Raw genomic sequence first — 18,909 nt, forward strand, 5'->3', positions numbered from 1 at the left:
AATATTTTTACTTTTGATTTTAAAGCAATATGAGACCTTTTTGTTATATCGGAACAATGATCCTCAATCGAGGATATGAAGTTATATGGTATGAACTCCGAGCAAGTGGATTTGGTCTTCTTTGTAGTGTCATCTGCAGATTATTGAACTGTGAGTGTTGTTTATAAACTGATTCATAATATGTGACTTTTTTTGTGTTTCAAATCAATTTCAATATATTTTTATTTTGTTTTGTTTTTTTTCTTGTTTTTTTTATTATAGTCATTACAAAATTGATTTATATTGAATTTGATACTTATAATATATAGAATACTTTAGGTTGGTCTCTATTTGTCCATGATAAAGTTGTTGGGTAGTCAATATGAATATGATATAGCAGTTTACACGGCATCATTTCTTTATGAGCAACACACTTTATGAGAGATACATTATATATTCACTATAAACCTTAAAGTGATAGGGGTGACGATTTTCTCACTTATAAATGTTCAATCCTCCATTTTTCTAATTAATGTGGAACTTTCTCATTATTTATTTCTCAACATTTCTTAACTCACTTTTTCCTCAACACTTTTTCTTAAGCGTGAGTCTAACGATGCTCCCCCTCAAGCCCACATACATTTATACCGCCGTTGACACTTTTTCAACGGAATACCTCATATCCACAACCATGTAAAGACTACTTTCGATACAACTGAGTCAGTCTTTCAATCGAACCAATTGTTGGATCATTAATTTGGGATCAACATGAGAGATCATTTTTACATTAAAGCATTTGTTTAAAAATACACCTTGGGTGACACATCACACAGTTGTCTAAAACTTTAAGATGATAGTATTTTGGATTCTCTCACTTTTCTAATCAATATAGAATAACTTTCCCACACTTTATTTCTTAATACACATTTTCCCTTTCTCAACAAAAGCAAACATAATAATACATAAATTTATCTTAAACAAATTAAAATTGAATTACTTTTAGTTAATTTATATATAATACTTCTAATGACAAGAGGTGATTAAAGCATCACTTCATAATTAACTTTGAAGCATTTCAATGAAGTTTGAGTTAGGTATGAAAGTGCATGTAATTTTGGAAATGATGAAATGAGAGTTTTAAAATGAGTAGGGTAGGGCAATAGAGGGAGAACGAAATTGTTCAAATGAGGAAAAGACTGACATTGATGTTGACTCTTCATCTACATTAAATGTCCATATGTGCCTTTTTATATCCAACATGCATGCATTTTTCACTATTTTGTCTTTTTGGGTGAAAAATTATTTCACACATATTTAAAATCACAATAACATAACAATTATGGAAAGAAAATGAGTTGGTTCATAAAATGAGAGGGACCTTAATTGGATTTAAAGGAAGGAAATTTCTTTGATCAACACTTTAGTAATCTCAAATTTGGTTCCTTATATGTATTTATCATATATTTTATTTACTGTATTTTGGTATCCAACTAACTTCACAATAACAAGAAATTAGGACACTTATTTACGCTCCACCAAACACATTATTAACTTATGTTTGATTTTGCACGTGTTTAAAAAATTTAAAATTGTTTTTGATATGTGGAACTAATTTCCATATGTTTAATTGTTGTCGAGTATAATTGATTTTCTTCTAAAATTGATTTTGACTTAAAGTTAAATTTTTTATTTTTTATTATTTAATTCATTTTATGTAAATATATAAATATATTTAAGTATAAATTACTTTTTATTCAATTCATTTTTTTAACTAAAATTAATTTAACATGATTTATTTATTAAAAATTATTGTATCTAAACTTACGCTTACACCCACTCTTTCATTTTTTATATCCTTCCATCAAAATAAATATTAAAAGAGAGAATCAATAAAATACTAGTATTAAAAAAAGAAGAGAAAGAAAATTTAAGAGAGATATAAAAATGAATTAATGAAAGAGAGAGTCAGTGGAAAAATGGGTTGGGCTGAGGCATAATTACAATTGAGCCCAATATGAAACCAAACATAAGTTGAAAGTTCAACTGAAAAGCCTGCAAAAGAGAACGGAGGTTCTAAAAGTTAGTCACTGAGGGTCAAACATAAATTGTAAAAAATCAAGTTAATTTTTATTTTGGCTAAATTACAGTTTTGGTCTCCCTATTTTGTCTGATTCACGAAATTAGTCCCTCTATTTTAAATTCAAACAGTTGATCCCCCTATTTTAAATTTAAAAAATTGTAGTCCCCTTCTCATGTTTTTTCAAAGAGAATCGATGAATTTTTTTATTTTTTAACTTATATTTTTATCTACAAAGTTTAATAATAGGTTTATATACGATGATTTGTCATGTTTTATAAATAATTTGTCATTTACAAAATGAAAATATCGTTAATTTTAAGTGCAAAAGTATGAACGGGGGATCAAAACTGTTTAAATCTAAAATAGGGGGACCAAAACTGTTTAAATTTAAAATAGGGGGACCAATTTCGTGAATCAGAGAAAATATGGGGACCAAAAATGTAATTAAGCCTTTTATTTTTTATTATATGTTACTAAAAGTTTGTTTGATCATTTAGAAAGATGAACTAAATATTCAATTCATCAAATAATATAGACTCATCTTCAATGGGTCCAGTAAAAATTATCCATGATAGACGTGAGCTTAAGTATTGAATTTTGATATTATGAAAGTTGTATTAAAGCTCCAAATGTTTAGTTTCTATACCCTCGCCCTTAAACATCTCATGGAAAAGAGAATTTGTTTTCCTTTCCTAATATCTATTTTATTGTTCATTTGCATGTTTAATTATTTGGTGACAAAATTTCAAATAAAATAAAATAAAATAAAAAATAGTTCTTTTCTTTTTAGCTAAGGTACATGCGATTCTCTTGTGCTAGCATTTCTTGAGGACATGGTTCTAGTATATGATGATTGCTTTACTCAAGAGTAATCTCAACGTGTATGGATTCTTTAATTTCAAATTGATATTAAAAAGTTCCTATATAAAAAGATGGTGAAGTAGATTATTTCCTTAGGATCATAACAAAAAATGAACATGGAAATGTTTGCTTTGGAAATTTTGGACAATACAGTCCTTAAAAAAACTGTTGTTGTTTTCTTTTGTAGTTTTTTGTTTTGGAAGATCGTTAGATACATGTGTGGTCTTCTCAAAGTTGACAAAGAACCTGTCACCATATTGGTCACCGGTGCTGCAGGCAAGACTTATTTCTTTCATACATTTTTTTCATGTCCTAGTTGAATTTTATCTAACCTTATAAAATCTTATGTTTGTCACTTAATTTTGTTCCATATTATGTAGTCATATACTTTGTCAAAGTTGATCGAGAAACTAACATCTAGAACCGTCTAAAGTATATGGAGAATAGATGTCTTATTTAATCACGATTTAACCGTGATAATATTTTATGAAATCTTATTTAATTACAGTTTAATCATTACAAATTTTGAATCATATACAGTAATCTGTGTTGTACGTCTTAAAAGACAATCTTGCTAGTGCTAACACCAAAACAAACACACAATAAATATCAGACTCGTCGTTAATTTGAAGTGTGCGTATTGCATATGTTACATATAAATTTTATTGACATGTGATTGTTTTTTATCTTTGATTTTGATTGAAAAATAGGACAAATTGGTTATGCACTTGTTCCAATGATTGCAAGAGGGATGATGTTAGGTCCAAATCAACCTGTGATTCTACATATGCTTGAGACTGAACCAGGATTCGAGGCACTTAAAGGGGTCAAAATGGAACTAATTGATGCTGCTTTCCCACTTCTTAAAGGCATGTTTTTTGAACTTAAATTTGAACTAATTAAGCACAACTAAACATATCTAATAATAGTGTTAAATGCAATATAGGTGTTGTTGCTACTACTGATGTTGTTGAAGCTTGCAAGGATGTTAACATTGCTGTTATGGTTGCTGGAATCCCAAGGAAAGAAGGAATGGAAAGAAAAGATGTAATGTCTAGAAATGTTTCTATTTATAAGGCTCAAGCTTCAGCTTTGGAACAACATGCTGCTGCAGATTGTAAAGTAAGAAACACTTTCCAAACTGCACTAAAATATTTTGGTTCGATTTTCAAACGCGAACCGAACTATGAACAACTATAAATTCTCTTAATTTTGGTTCGATTTTTTAAAGGTACTATAACTCTAAGTTACCAATTATTTGTGAATGCAGGTGCTAGTGGTTGCAAATCCAGCAAACACAAATGCTCTAATATTGAAAGAATTTGCTCCATCAATCCCTGAGAAAAATATCACATGTCTTACAAGACTTGATCATAATAGAGCATTAGGCCAAATCTCTGAGAAGCTTAATGTTCATGTTAGTGATGTGAAAAATGTAATCATTTGGGGAAATCATTCCTCAACTCAATATCCAGATGTCAACCATGCAACCGTCGCAATAAGTAATGGCCAGAAAACTGTCAGAGAATTAGTCGCGGATGATTATTGGTATCTCGCTTCCAAACCTTCTCAATCTCAACATCTTTATGATCTTTTGCGATACTTAATATTGCGGAGAATTGCATTAGAAAATTAAGTAATTTTGTTTTTGATTTGTGTTAGGCTAAACAATGAGTTCATCACAACTGTTCAGCAGCGTGGAGGTGCCATTATCAAAGCAAGGAAGTTGTCTAGTGCATTATCAGCAGCAAGTGCTGCTTGTGATCATATACATGATTGGGTTCTAGGTACACCTAAGGTTCGTTTTTTCTTAATTTCTCTTAATTACAATTTTATCATTTAGTATCGTTAAGTCAACTCAGTTGATAGTTGTGCAGAGACATCTGAGTGTAGGGATTCGAGTTGGAATCTGCGACACTTATTCACCTTTAAGGAGTGAAATTTCAGTCACTAAACTACTAAACCAAAAATAAAATCATCACTTATGTTTTGCGTCTTATTATTTATCTATTGTTTGTTGTATTTGCATGATTATTTTAGGGGACATGGGTATCAATGGGAGTATATTCTGATGGATCTTATGGAGTTCAACCTGGTCTCATTTACTCTTTTCCTGTTACATGTGTCAAAGGGGAATGGAGTATAGTACAAGGTACATTGTTCATTCTTATATTGGCCAGAAAAATGTATTTAATGTCATGTGATTTTGTTTAATATATTATTGTATTTGATAATTTGATAGGGCTCAAGATTGATGAATTGTCAAGGGAAAAGCTGGATAATACGGCTCAAGAACTCATTGAGGAGAAAGCATTGGCTTACTCATGCCTTTAGTTTGGCTCAAAAGAAGAAATCATGCTTTTACTTAAAATCCCTTTGCATAGTAAATTTGGTTCTTATAAAAAAAGACAGACTTTCCTTAACCTCAATAAGTGCGCGGGGTTGTGTGCAAGTTCTATTTTACAATTATATTATTATAACTATAAAAAGTTGTATCTTATTTAATCAATTAAAAAATAAATGACATCATTTGTAAATTATAGTTAGACTGACAAACGGCGATATTGTTAAATTGAACGTCATTACCAGAGTTTGAATTATAGACTCCATGGTTGTGTATGTGGGTTTATTATTCTATTGAACATTTTGTCATTCGTCCCGCAAGGTTTGGCCGATAGAGGACTTGCTTAAAAGCCAGTTTGTGATCAAGGCCAACTTCATTTTCTCAATCTTTTTGGGACATCTTTCTAGATTTGCTAGCGCTTTAGATATGAAATATATTTGACTCTGCACGATGACCACTTCTAGCGTCTCACTGATTTATTCTTCAAAATTCTGATTCATCATTCTCCAATATCTAGTGCTTGCGTTCCTTAAACCAAAAGGAATGACGTTGTATCATTAATTAACGTGCTCTGTTATGAAAGCAGTCTTCCCTCTATCTGCGTTAAGCACAGGAATTTAATTGTATCCATAATAGGTATTCATAAATAATAGCATTTTGTAGCCGACTGAATTGTTAAGCAATTTATCAATTTTGGGGAGAGGGTAGGAATATTAGAGACAAGCTTGATTGAGGTCAGTGTAATCGACACACATCCTCCATTTTCCTGACATTCATTTTAAACCAAACAATGTTAGATAGTCATTTAATGTATTTTAACTCAAAAATGAATTTAGCACAAAGTATACTCTGAACTGTAATCCTAGTTGCCTTGGCTTTTTCGGCGGATTTTCTTCTCCTACTTTGGGTTAAGCATATGATTGAGGGATTGATATTTAACTTATGACAAGCCACACTGGTGACCGCTAATATTGATCTCTCGTCTTTTGGATTTTCTTCGCTCGTATGTGATCTTGAAACATCTTTATTCACGGATCTCTGAACTGGTTATTTCAAGTGAGATGATCCCCTAGTGATCGTATATACGATGGGGCTCAATGACGACATTAAGGCTAGATTTAAGTAGTGAATGTGGTAGTAAGACCCAAGGTTACCATGGTAAGCCGACAAAAATATTGATGAAATGGTGCAATCCAAAGGATCCGATGAATTTGATGTGGAAATTTGTGAGAATCAAAAAATTGATTCCCACTCACAGCACAACTATTTTGGCATGAACAAGAGTTCAATGATGTTTGGGTGAGAAGCTCCTCCTCTACGGTGGTACGAGCCTCTGATTGCGGTGGACCGAGGATATATATGCATCATTAACACTCTAAGACCCAAGTCAGTAAGGTTCAAGAGATGCAACTTTGCAATAATGAACGAATAATACATGTTGCATTGTGTAACATAACTTATTAACGATAGACGATGAAAGTCGCTCCCGCATGGCTCGATGTGAGTTTAGGGGACAGTTTGATAAGACATGATTATAAGTGACGACCTAGTAGATGGAATTCAATGCATAACCTGCTGTATCATTTTAATGTTTTTTTAGTTAGCATATTTGTGAGAAGAAAAATTAGATATTAACTTTTAAGATAAAATAGTGTTTTTTTGATATTAACTTTTAAGATAAAATAGTGTTTTTTAACAAGTAATCTAATAGCTGAAATTCACTTTTTAAAGGTGAATAAATAAAATGTCCTAGGTTCAAACCTCGAACTCACACCTTTATAACTCAATACCAAATGAGCTAATTTAAGATGCGATATGAGACATCAAACCTCTTATCATTCAATGTTCAAAAGTATATTATAAGTTGTGGTAGTGGTCAAGTGATGAAATGGTAAGAGTGATTGAGACTGCTACACATCACTTAGTTCAAAAGTTATGCTTAACAAATAACCTCTGATCTTATTTATAAATAGCAAAAATGTTTACAAAAATTTAAAAATTAAAATTTTGAAAGGTTTTACTTTTACCCATGATTTCAACATTTGTGAATACTTTAGTCAGGGAGATAGATGAAAACTCCTCAAGTCATTATTTCTAAGTGAATGCATATTGGAAATCAGACATCTCACCTAATCACTTAGAGTATGTTTGAATTGATGAAATAGAATGAAATGGAACAGAATGGAATGAAATAAGTTTATGTTTCATCGTTTGGATTGATTAAAAACAGATGGAATTGAGTGGTATGTGATGAAATGCATTTCATCCCATTCCATCACTTTCCACTATTTTTTGTACCCTCTGATTTGGGCGGAATGAAAAAATTACTCTATTCCGTCGTAAAGTTCCCAAACAATGGAAAGACGTATTTATTCCATTCCGCTCTGTTCCGCTCCATTCTATCCCGCTCCGTTCCATTGTGCTCAGTTATTTTTATTGTATTCAAACATGAAATTTTGGGTTAGACAATTAGATTAAAAAAAATCGATTATGGTTTTAATTAACTAATTAAAATAATGAATCACTAAACCCTTATTAAGAGAAATAATGAAGATTGAGTAAAATCGAAGAATTACGATGTGGATGCAATGCAGAACGAAAGCAGCACGAAGGCTGCTACAACAAAACGCCAACCACCACCATCAGCCGCAGCGGCAACTAAGCTATAACGTAACATCTTTCGTCTCTTCTATTCATTCTTCGTAATCATTTCTTCATTCATTTCAATCTATATCTCTCACTTTACAGGTTTTGGTTGAAGAAAATGAATACTCCAGACTCGCTCAACTCAACCGACCCTCCGCTCTCAATGCCATCAACACCTCCATGGTTACTTATTACTATCCCCTCTCACTTCAATTCATTCAAAATCAATTTTCTTCACTGCATAACCAAACGCACGCTAACATTATTCCTTTTGGTTTTTTCAGGCTGCAAGACTGCATAAACTTTATAGAAATTGGGAAGATAACCCTAATATTGGTTTTGTCATGCTCAAGGTAATACTTATTATACATATTCTCTATTGTATTTTCTCACTACATCTCATGCTAACTGTGATATCGTCAGCTTGTGTTTATAATGATATTAAACTTACATGATATTTTCAATTTTCTTAAGGGAAGTGGCCGGGCATTTGCAGCTGGTGGAGATATTGTCGCGCTTTACCGTTTTATAAACCAAGGTAAGAAGTATCATGAGTATGGGGAAGTTTTACTGCCTTGAATCTTATTGCAAATTTCAATGTCCTAGTTGTTTCTGCGGTTCTAAAATGTATGTTTGGTAGATGACTATGTTTTCAAACTGGTCTGTAGACCCTTGGAACTTAAGAGAAACTATAGGTTGCATCCATAGATTAAGTTTCAGATTTTACTAACAATTTGGTTTTAGGTATTTTCTTCATTCTATTTTAGATGTATTATTTGCTATTTGGTAATTTGCAGTTTTTTTCTCCGTAGTTCTTTTAACTTTTCGCTTTCTGCATATGTAGGGAACATGGAAGCCTGCAAAGAATTGGCTAGAACAGTATATAGTTTTATATACATGCTAGGTACATATATGAAGCCTCATGTGAGTATAGTGTTTGGAGGCTGGTGAATTATTTGTTCTCATTTGATTAGACATATTTTATATACTCATATCTGTTGTTTCCTTTGAAAAATGATTTCTACTCGTTGATTTGCTGTGAGTGTTCAGGTAGCTCTTCTGAATGGCATTACCATGGGCGGTGGGGGAGGAATTTCAATCCCTGGTACATTCCGAGTTGCAACTGACAAAACTGTATGTAGATAGAAACTTCCTTATATATAATGTACTTGATAAACCTCTTGCGTATTATTCTTGTATTTGGGAGTTATGCATGGTACAACGCAACACTTGGTTGTATATGCTGACTTAAGTATAACTTATCACTGTTTTGCAGGTTTTTGCTATCCCTGAAGTTCTTATTGGTTTCCATCCCGATGCTGCAGCATCTTTTTACCTGTCACGTCTACCTGGTCACTTAGGTATTGTTATGTGTAATATGTATGTATCTTATGCTGCTTTATGTTAAAGTTTCAACTTTCAATCCCTCTGCTTGGATTGGGAGATTCTATATAAATCATTTTAACAAATGTAGTCTTGAAGATATTTAACATTATACTTGTGTCTGCGCACTTAGAGGGCAGAGGACAGTTGCAAGGTTTGACAATTGTAGTGGCTAAGTTGTTAGAAAATAGAAGCGTCTTTGTAAACCAATTCGCTACGCTCATTGTCAAAGATAAGCTACGCTTGGATTGATTTTGTTCATGGACTGACTAAAAGATATAATTCCATATCTCCATTGTTTAAACAGAGATTTTCACTTTAGACGTGTTACTTCATCATAGAACGATATTTTGGCCACTGTGAGGCTATTAATGGTGTTCAGGGGTAGCTATATACTGACTTTTTAAACTGTATTTTTTTTATTCACTGGTTGCTATTGTACGCAGGAGAGTACTTGACTCTTACTGGGGAAAAGCTCAACGGGGTAGAGATGGTTGCCTGTGGGCTTGCTACACATTATTCGCTACTTGCAGTTTAGTTTTATTAAACCGTAGTTCTTTTTCTTTCTATCTTTCTTTCATTATTTCAGTTGTATTAAACTAATCTTTGTTTTTGCTATATGGCATTTGAAACCATTGAGTGTTGTGTCCTGTAGAAGCTTCCACTAATTGAAGAACAGCTGAGGAAACTGGTTACTGATGATCCATCTGTCATAGAAACTACTTTAGAACAGTATAGTGATCTTGTAAAACCAGGTGGCTGCAGTGTACTTCAAAGGTTTGAGCTGTCTTTTATCCTCTTAAATTTTGGCTCACAATATCAAATAACTCTAGTATTCAATTTTTATTTTCAGGCTTGAAGTTGTTGATAAATGCTTTTGCCATGACACGGTTGAAGAGATTGTTGATGCATTGGTAAGATTCACATTCTTTTTCTGAAAAATGATAATTAAGGGCCTTCAACTCAGTTTTTCAAATTGAGAATTTCATTTGTTCTTCATATGTTGCATTAGAGTTTAAACCAACCAACAACCAACCGCCAACCGCCAACAACCAAGTCTTATCCCACTAAGTGGGGTCGGCTATATTGATAATTTCTCTTAGATGTGCATTCCTTTCTTTTGCATGAGTTGTGACTTACGTTTGGATGAATAATATATAATTTTCTTTTATACTTATTATCATTAAATTTCCAATAGGAAGTTGCGGCGAGTGAAACAAAAGAACTATGGTGCATTTCTACCCTAAATAGACTTAAAGAAGCTTCTCCATTGAGCTTGAAGGTTTCCTTAAGATCTGTGAGTTCCTTTTGCTTGACTGATGATGTCTATACATTTTGAGTTTGTGTTTTCTTTCTCTTCTTTTCCTAGAAAAACCTGATTCTATAATGTAATCCTTCTAATTGTGACAGATACGAGAAGGTAGATTTCAGACCCTTGATCAGTGCTTGTTGCGCGAGTACCGAATGACTTTACAAGCAATATCTAAACAAATATCAAATGACTTCTGTGAGGTATAAACACTGAATTTCTGGAAACAGAAACAAACTGCTTGTGTCTTTCTCAACAAAAGTTGATTTGAATTTCTTTCAGGGTGTGAGGGCACGTGTGGTTGACAAGGACATGGCACCAAAGGTACCATTCACTTCCATTACATTATTTTTCTTCAGACTAAATTCATTGGCTTAATGCAAATTCTTCTTTATAGACTAATTTTCTCTCCATTGATATCACAAATATGTATTTAAAATTGAAATTCATATTATGGTTGTGAATTAAATATATACAGTGGGATCCTCCAACCTTGGAAAATGTGTCACAAGATATGGTGGATCGGTATTTCTTACCTCTAAGTGAATTTGAACCTGATCTAGAGCTGCCAACAAAATCCCGCGAAGCTTTTTTGGATAGAAGTATGGTCGGAAGTTGAATCATGTAGCCAACACCACTTAGTGGGACAAGATTTAGTTGTTATTGTTGTATCTTTTTCTCTAGAATCGGTCAAACAAATATACACCATTGATATTAGTCATTGTTTGGCATAGAGGAACGTCTCCCTCTATTCTGACCTGCTTATAATCATTGACTTCACATTCATACAACAAATAGTTTCCTGAAAATAAAATTGGGCTGACTCTGGAATATCATTAGAACAGACTAAATTTTTATTCATTTTTGCCTAAATATGGTTCTCAACATGGTATCCGAGCTATAGTTGCCACCATCAAAAAGCGACAATTTTATTTATCATCAAAGATAATCTCCAATCACTTTTGTCCTTCTTTTTAATTTCAATATGTTCTTCTCTTTTCAATTTCTTTGTTATTTTTTATGTTTGGTGAACATGTATATTTGAAATTGGTTGAAGCTCATTTAACAAAGACAACCATCATTGCCATTATCTTTCTTCATTCTTGTTTACATCTACAAACAAGGGAATCTCACAAATAATTTCTACATGCGGAAACTGCCATGGAATGAGTTTTTATCCTGCAAGTAGTCTTTGAATATCAACATAATGACACCACACCAACTTTGCCATTTGAATACCCAAGAATATAGTTATTAATTATTTTTGAATAAGCGCTAATGAGATATTGGAAGATTTTTAATTATATTGGAAGAGTTTTAGGTACCTAAGTTACTATCGCTATTAACATTAATTTTTTTTTTTTTTTTTAAAAGAGGTCACATGATTTTTTTTTCTTCAAGTCATAACAATCTTTTCTAACCTATCATTTTCTCTATTCAAGTCCTTGCATATAGAATACAATTTTTGAAAGGAAGAATTATTTTTAACTTTATTTACCTCATTGTTTTTTAGTCTGTCATAAAATATAGGTTTGTCCCGTCTCTTAATTTGATTTATCATATGAGCCTGAGTCAATACTTTATTTCTTGATGACCTTTTTATTTTTTTTCTATTTCATTTTGAACCCTATCTTTTTGCACTTGTTCTTTCTCTGAGTTTCTTGACAAATTTTAACTCATGTAGTATTTTCTATAATTTATCAAAAACAATCGTATTTTCAAAGCGCGTATCCTTAAATTTCATTACTGGGTTAGATTTTTAGCACCACAATTTTAATCGAAAAAACTCGTTAGATGAACAATTTTTGAAAAGATTACCAAGAGTTTTAATATTATTGGAGAAATAGTTTTAAAGATTTCCTTTAGAATCGCTTGGTATCTTAGACTCTTGGCCTAATGTGTTCATCATATCCTTTTGATCTTAGTAGAATTTGCATAGATCATTTTAAAGTGTTCCACATTTTCTTAGTAGTTATACAGTTAAATACATAGATGTAATGTTTAATACTTAACGCGAGAAACATCAAGTACTTGTCTTTTAAACCATGTTGCACCTTTCCTTTTTTCTCTTTGGCTCATAAATTTCTTGATTTACTCACCACTTCCCGATGCTTTTGAATGTTGACTTGTCCTTTCGATGTTGAAAACACGCTCCTTGACGTCGTGCACCTTATTTTCGGTGTTGCTTTCCTCATCCTTTATGTATCACTCAATTCTAGTGACTACTTCTGCCAATAAAAACGCTAGCTTATGGGCGAATGATTCGTTGAAGTGCTCCACCTTAAGACTATTTTGAAACGCTTCAACAAACATTTCTTGGTTTGGTTGGACGACCTGGTGGTGGCCTCATTGAAGCGGGCGAGGTAGCCCTTAGCGATTCTGACGGACCCTGACATATATTAAACAGAATGATGGTGGACATCTTTTAGTGGTGGCTAGCAGCGAACTTGTGTACTAGTTTCTTTACCAATTCTTGATACTATTGATAGAGGCAGAGAGTAAACCCACATACCATCGCAAGGTGACTTCTATGAAAATGCCGGACAATAGCTTTCACTTTAGAGAGTCAGGAGCTCCTATGATGGCCATTTGCGTATTGATGGAGGCAACATGTTTGTATGGATCACTACGTTCATCAAACTTGGCCAAGGAAGGAGGCTTGAAACCTTCAGAGATAGGCGCCCCCATATCTCGTCTGAGAGGGGTTGGGGACCCAACAATTTCATTTCCTCTAGGAGGTTGGGATCTTGTTATTGATGTCTGATGTTGTGAACATCGTCTTCAAACGTCTTGTTATGGCGACGTAATTCATCCATGGTGGTACGCATCTCCGACAGGGCGTCGACAACACCGGTACCGCTGGTACTTTTTGGCATAGGAGATGAAGCTCTCCTACTAACCTTAATTGAAGGTGGCTAAACGTATGAGTGAATGGTAATCGTGGAAAGAGTGATGTTGATAAAAGAAGGTGTGACCTAAGTTAGTTTTACTGAGGCCCTGCGGTGGGCGCCACTATACTTCTAAAAAAGTACAGTTGTGCACGTTTCCCTTGCAAGGGAAAGTGACTCAAAGACTTTAGTAGGTTTATAACATGTTTTGGTAGTGAGGGCTTTGGCCACGACAATGAGGAACCCTGCAGAGTTATGTTTGAAGGTGACTTAGGAGACCTGCTCACGTGAGGTGAGTGACTCTATTGATGTTCGATGATGTTTGGTAGCAAGCGTGTAACCCCCGACAGTAGATTGTAGTGAGCGTGATGCTCTTTAGGGTGTAGAGAATGAGTATACTTGAGGTCTCCTCATCTCCTTAGGAGGAGATGTATTTATATAAGTCTCTAATACCTAGGGTTTGAATCACCTTTAGTGGTGTTAACCGTCCCCCATGTTCGAGGGAATATTGACCGCCTATATTTCAGGGATTAATAAAGACTCCTTCTTACTTGACCCAATGTCAGGGCTTTTGTCTCTTAGGCAAACGCGCAATAGTTTAGAGTATTAACAAATATATCACTACAAATTATTAAACATATATAGACATAAATAGTGGACTAACATTGCTAATATTTTAAAACAGAAATAACATATTGATAACAAAAAGTAAAACAAAAATACAAAAAAATATGTTGAATTTTAAGTTTGAGTTTAATTTTTTTTTCGACATTGAGATTTTCTAGGATAACAAATTAATTTTTGTACTAAAAGATATAAAATTGATTTAACATTTAAAAATAGAGAAAGTAAAATGAAAAAAAAAACTATACTTCTAATAAAAATTTAAAGATATAAGAATATATATTTCTTTAATATTAAGCGATGTGGTTAAACTTTGCCTAAAATAATGAAAATAGAGTGATTGTTGTTTTAATTAGATGAATGAATTACTAAACCCTTAAAAAAGAGAACACAAACAATGGAGATGGAATAAAATCGAAGAAGCAGAATGGCGTTGCAATGCAGAACCAAGGCAGCACGGAGGTTGTTACAACAAATGGCAAACCACCACCATCACCAACGGCAGCACCTCAGCCAAATCCCCTCTCTCTCCGATGATCATCACCATAACGTAACTTCCTTCCTTCTTCGCTTCTCTTCGATTCTTCGCGTTATCATTTTCTTATTCAATTCAATCTCTGTTACGCTTCCTTGACAGGTTTTGGTTGAAGGAAATGGATACTCCAGACTCGCTCTACTCAACCGATCCTCCGCTCTCAATGCTATCAACACCTCCATGGTTACTTCTTACTACCTCCTTTCACTTCAATTCTTACTTCTAATTTTTGATTTTATGGTTGATAGCAAATAAACTAGCCTATTGAATTCAGTGTTTGATAAAATTAAGAGTTAAACTAACTTTTTAAATAATATTTAGTTTTATCAATTAAGATAATAGGAGTAAAGTGAGAGAAAAATAATTGAGTATAAGCTACTTGAATTAACTTATCAAAGTAAGTTATAAGCTAGTGAAAATAAGCTATAACTTCGTGACAAAATGACGGTTATCAAACAAATCTTTTTTTAAACATATGAACTTATATGTCATAAGCTATGAGCTCAGAAAATGACATTGCCAAACAAATTCAACTAGCTAGCTTATCGGCTATCAACTAGCTTAAGTTCATTCGCTATAAGCTAGCTTATCCGATATCAACTGGCTTACAAGTTCATTTGCTATCAACTGACTTATAAGTTATTTGTTATTTTTATCAAACAAAACCTTAGTGATTTTATTCTCAATTTTGTATGCACTAAGTAATGGTAAGGTTAGTGAGTTAGTGTGCTTTTTTAGATCATTCCTTTTGGTTTTTCAGGCTGGTAGACTGCATAAACTTTATAGAAGCTGGGAAGATAACCCTGATATAGGTTTTGTCATGGTAAAGGTAATAATTATTAATTTATTATGCATATTCTCTATTGTTTTTTCTACCTACATTTTTCTACATACATCTCATGCTAACTGTGATATAGTATGTTTATGCATATAAGAATGTCAAACTTATATGGCATTTTGAATTTTCTTAAGGGCAGTGGCCGGGCATTTGCAGCTGGTGGAGATATTGTCGCGCTTTATCGTTTTTTAAAAGAAGGTAAGTTATATCAGCTGTTTTCATTTTTGAATTCTGTATGGCGAAGTTTCACTGCCTTGAATCTTATTACATGTGCTGGCATTTAAGACCCAGCTCCATCTAGTTTTGGTATCTGTATTTTCTACGCAAAAATAAAGAATGCCCAAGAGAAAGTGTATGTTGCATTCATAGATTAAGTTTCAGATTTTTCTAACTACTTGTTTTTAGGCATTTTCTTCCTTTTATTTTAAATGTGTTATTTGCTGAAACATGATCTGCAGTTTTTTTCCTTAGTTCTTTTAACTTTTCCCTTTCTATACATGCAGGGAACATGGAAGCCTGCAAAGAATTTTTTAGAACAATATATAGCTTTATATACCTACTAGGTACATATTTGAAGCCACATGTGAGTACTGTATATGGAGCCTGGTCAATTATTTGTTCTCATTTAATTAGACATAAGTTATATATATATATATATATATATATATATATATATATATATATATATATATATATATATATATATATATATATATATATATATATATATATATATATAATATACTCATATCATATCTGGTGTTTCCCTTGAAAAATAATTTCTACTTGTTGATTTGTTGCAAGTGATATGTTTCTTCAGGTAGCTCTTTTGAATGGCATTACCATGGGTGGTGGGGCAGGAATTTCAATCCCTGGAACATTCCGAGTTGCAACAGACAAAACTGTGCGTAGTATAGAAACTTCCTTATGTATATGTACTTGATAAATCTCTTGCGCATTTTTCTTGTATTTGGTGGATTGTTATTTGTTAGTAGGGACTTATGATATGTGATTTGGGAATGTGATAATGGGCCTTGCATTGTGGTACAAAATGCTTATACTATAGTACTCACTTTGTCTTGCTGACGTAGGACTTCTGATTATTTACTCTATTACTGAGCAAACATTGATATTGGTAGTTTATCTAATAAAAATCCACAGTTCATATCAAAGTAGGACTTCAGATTGTTTACGCTATTACTGAGAAAATGTTGATATTGGTAGCTTATCTAATGATAATCCTACAGTTCATTTTGGGGGAGATATGTATAACTTATCACTGTTTTGCAGGTTTTTGCTACCCCTGAAGTTCTTATTGGTTTCCATCCCGATGCTGCAGCATCTTTTTATCTTTCACGTCTACCTGGTCACTTAGGTATTGTTTTATCCATACTATTACTATATACATGCCCCATCAAGTATTGACAACATATAATTGAATAATGAATGATTTATTAAATAAGATATCATCTTATTTTAAACATAAATGATTGATGGCGGAGATTCACTAGTTCAAAAACTAGTCACCAATTGTAGATACAATTGATGAAATTCCTCTGTTAGTCTTTCTGAAAAACTAGTCACCAATTGAAGATACAATTGATGAAATTCCTCTGTTAGTCTTTCTTTGTTTCATTGGTTGCTAATGTATGCAGGAGAGTACTTGGCTCTTACAGGGGAAAAGCTCAACGGAGTAGAGATGGTTGCCTGTGGGCTTGCTACACATTATTCACTACTTGCAGTTTAGTTTTATCAAAGCCTTTCTTCATTATTTCAATTGTCATAGACTATTCTTGTTCTTGCTATATGACATCGAATACCTTTGTTTGTTTTGTCCTCTAGAGGCTTCCACTGATTGAAGAACAGCTCGGGAAATTGGTTACTGATGATCCATCTGTCATAGAAACCACTTTAGAACAGTATGGTGATCTTGTATATCCAGACAGCAGTAGTGTACTACAAAGGTTTGGTCTGTCTTCTATTCGGTTACTTCTCTTATATTTTAGCTCAAAATATCAAATAAGTCTTCTACTTTTTACTTTTTATTTTCAGGCTTGAAATTGTAGATAAATGCTTTTGCCATGACACAGTTGAAGAGATTGTTGATGCATTGGTAAAATTTACATTCTTTTTCTGAAAAATTATAATTAAGGGCCTTCAAATCAGTTTTTTATATTGAGAATTTCATTTGTTCTTCATATGTTGCATTAGAGTTTAAACAAACCAACAACCAACAACCAACAACCAAGCCTTATCCCACTAAGTGTTGTCGGCTATATTGATAATTTCTCTTAGATGTATTCCTTTCTTTTGCATGAATGGTGACTTACGTTTGGATGAATAATATATAACTTCCTTTTATACTTATCATCATTAAATTTCCAATAGGAAGTTGCGGCGAGTGAAACAAAAGAACCATGGTGCATTTCTACCTTAAATAGACTTAAAGAAGCTTCTCCATTGAGCTTGAAGGTTTCCTTAAGATCTGTGAGTTCCTTTTGCTTGACTGATGATGTCTATACATTTTGAGTTCATGTTTTCTTTCTCTTCTTTTATTAGAAAAAACTGCTTCCTTCTAACTGTGACAGATACGAGAAGGTAGATTTCAGACCCTTGATCAGTGCTTGTTGCGCGAGTACCGAATGACTTTACAAGCAATATCTAAACAAATATCCAATGACTTCTGTGAGGTATAAATACTGAATTTCTGGAAACTGAAACAAACTTCTTGTGTCTTTCTCAACAAAAGTTGATTTGAATTTCTTTTAGGGAGTGAGGGCACGCATGGTGGACAAGGACATGGCACCAAAGGTAACCAACCATTCACTTGCATTACATTATTTTTCTTCAGATTTTAAGACAAAATTTTTCTTTATTAATATTACAAAATTGTATTTAAAATCAAAATTCATATTATGATTGTCAATTAAATATATGCAGTGGGATCCTCCAACCTTGGAAAAGGTGTCTCTAGATATGGTGGATCAGTACTTCTTACCTCTAAGTGAATTTGAACCTGATCTAGAGCTGCCAACAAAATCCCGGGAAGCTTTTTTGTAGCTTATCTTTCTCCTTAGAATCGGACAAACAGATATACACCATTGATATTATGCAAGGAAAAGATCTGGCATGAGCTTATTGGCAATCTCATGGACATGGTAGACAGTGGATTGTAAAGCTATGTATTGTGAAACAGATTTAGTCTTTGTTTGGCATAGAGGAATGTTTCCCTCTTATTCTGGCTTGCATATAACTATTGAATTGACATTCATACAACAAATAGTTTCCTGAAAATAAAATTGGGCTGACTCTGGAATATCATTAGTACAGGCTCAGTCAATGAAAATAATGTTTTGGTATTTTCAATTTTTTTAAAAGGCTATATCTGTTTGGTTGGGAAAGTGATAGATATATAAAAACAG

The 18,909-nt window shown here is 33.0% G+C and overlaps 3 protein-coding genes across 5 annotated transcripts; all 3 read left to right on the forward strand.

Moving 5' to 3' along the window:
• The first annotated feature begins 3,022 nt into the window (after positions 1–3,022).
• Positions 3,023–5,386, forward strand: LOC131616072 (malate dehydrogenase-like). Its single transcript, XM_058887303.1, has 7 exons — positions 3,023–3,196; positions 3,631–3,789; positions 3,867–4,042; positions 4,191–4,468; positions 4,583–4,718; positions 4,961–5,072; positions 5,163–5,386. The coding sequence occupies exons 1-7, from the start codon at positions 3,031–3,033 to the stop codon at positions 5,252–5,254; spliced, it is 1,119 nt and encodes a 372-aa protein (XP_058743286.1). The 5' UTR covers positions 3,023–3,030; the 3' UTR covers positions 5,255–5,386.
• Positions 5,387–7,743: 2,357 nt separating this feature from the next.
• LOC131616071 (3-hydroxyisobutyryl-CoA hydrolase-like protein 1, mitochondrial) lies at positions 7,744–11,917 on the forward strand. Of its 3 annotated transcripts, none has more exons than XM_058887299.1 (14): positions 7,744–7,934; positions 8,013–8,093; positions 8,195–8,263; positions 8,385–8,448; positions 8,755–8,834; positions 8,961–9,044; positions 9,187–9,271; positions 9,740–9,825; positions 9,949–10,070; positions 10,147–10,207; positions 10,492–10,590; positions 10,704–10,805; positions 10,885–10,926; positions 11,081–11,916. In XM_058887299.1, the coding sequence occupies exons 1-14, from the start codon at positions 7,842–7,844 to the stop codon at positions 11,219–11,221; spliced, it is 1,209 nt and encodes a 402-aa protein (XP_058743282.1). In that variant the 5' UTR covers positions 7,744–7,841; the 3' UTR covers positions 11,222–11,916. The 3 variants fall into 3 exon arrangements, with proteins under 3 accessions (XP_058743282.1, XP_058743283.1, XP_058743284.1); XM_058887300.1 differs by having other exon boundaries at positions 7,799–7,934; positions 8,390–8,448; positions 11,081–11,917; XM_058887301.1 differs by lacking the exon at positions 7,744–7,934 and having other exon boundaries at positions 7,945–8,093; positions 8,390–8,448; positions 11,081–11,917.
• Positions 11,918–14,450: 2,533 nt separating this feature from the next.
• Positions 14,451–18,846, forward strand: LOC131616069 (3-hydroxyisobutyryl-CoA hydrolase-like protein 1, mitochondrial). The gene is made up of 14 exons (XM_058887298.1): positions 14,451–14,664; positions 14,752–14,832; positions 15,410–15,478; positions 15,622–15,685; positions 15,991–16,070; positions 16,308–16,391; positions 16,778–16,862; positions 17,143–17,228; positions 17,330–17,451; positions 17,540–17,600; positions 17,876–17,974; positions 18,076–18,177; positions 18,257–18,298; positions 18,428–18,846. The coding sequence occupies exons 1-14, from the start codon at positions 14,542–14,544 to the stop codon at positions 18,545–18,547; spliced, it is 1,218 nt and encodes a 405-aa protein (XP_058743281.1). The 5' UTR covers positions 14,451–14,541; the 3' UTR covers positions 18,548–18,846.
• The last annotated feature ends 63 nt before the right edge of the window (positions 18,847–18,909 follow it).

The sequence above is a fragment of the Vicia villosa genome, linkage group LG7 (assembly GCF_029867415.1).
Source record: "Vicia villosa cultivar HV-30 ecotype Madison, WI linkage group LG7, Vvil1.0, whole genome shotgun sequence".
NCBI lineage: Eukaryota > Viridiplantae > Streptophyta > Magnoliopsida > Fabales > Fabaceae > Vicia > Vicia villosa.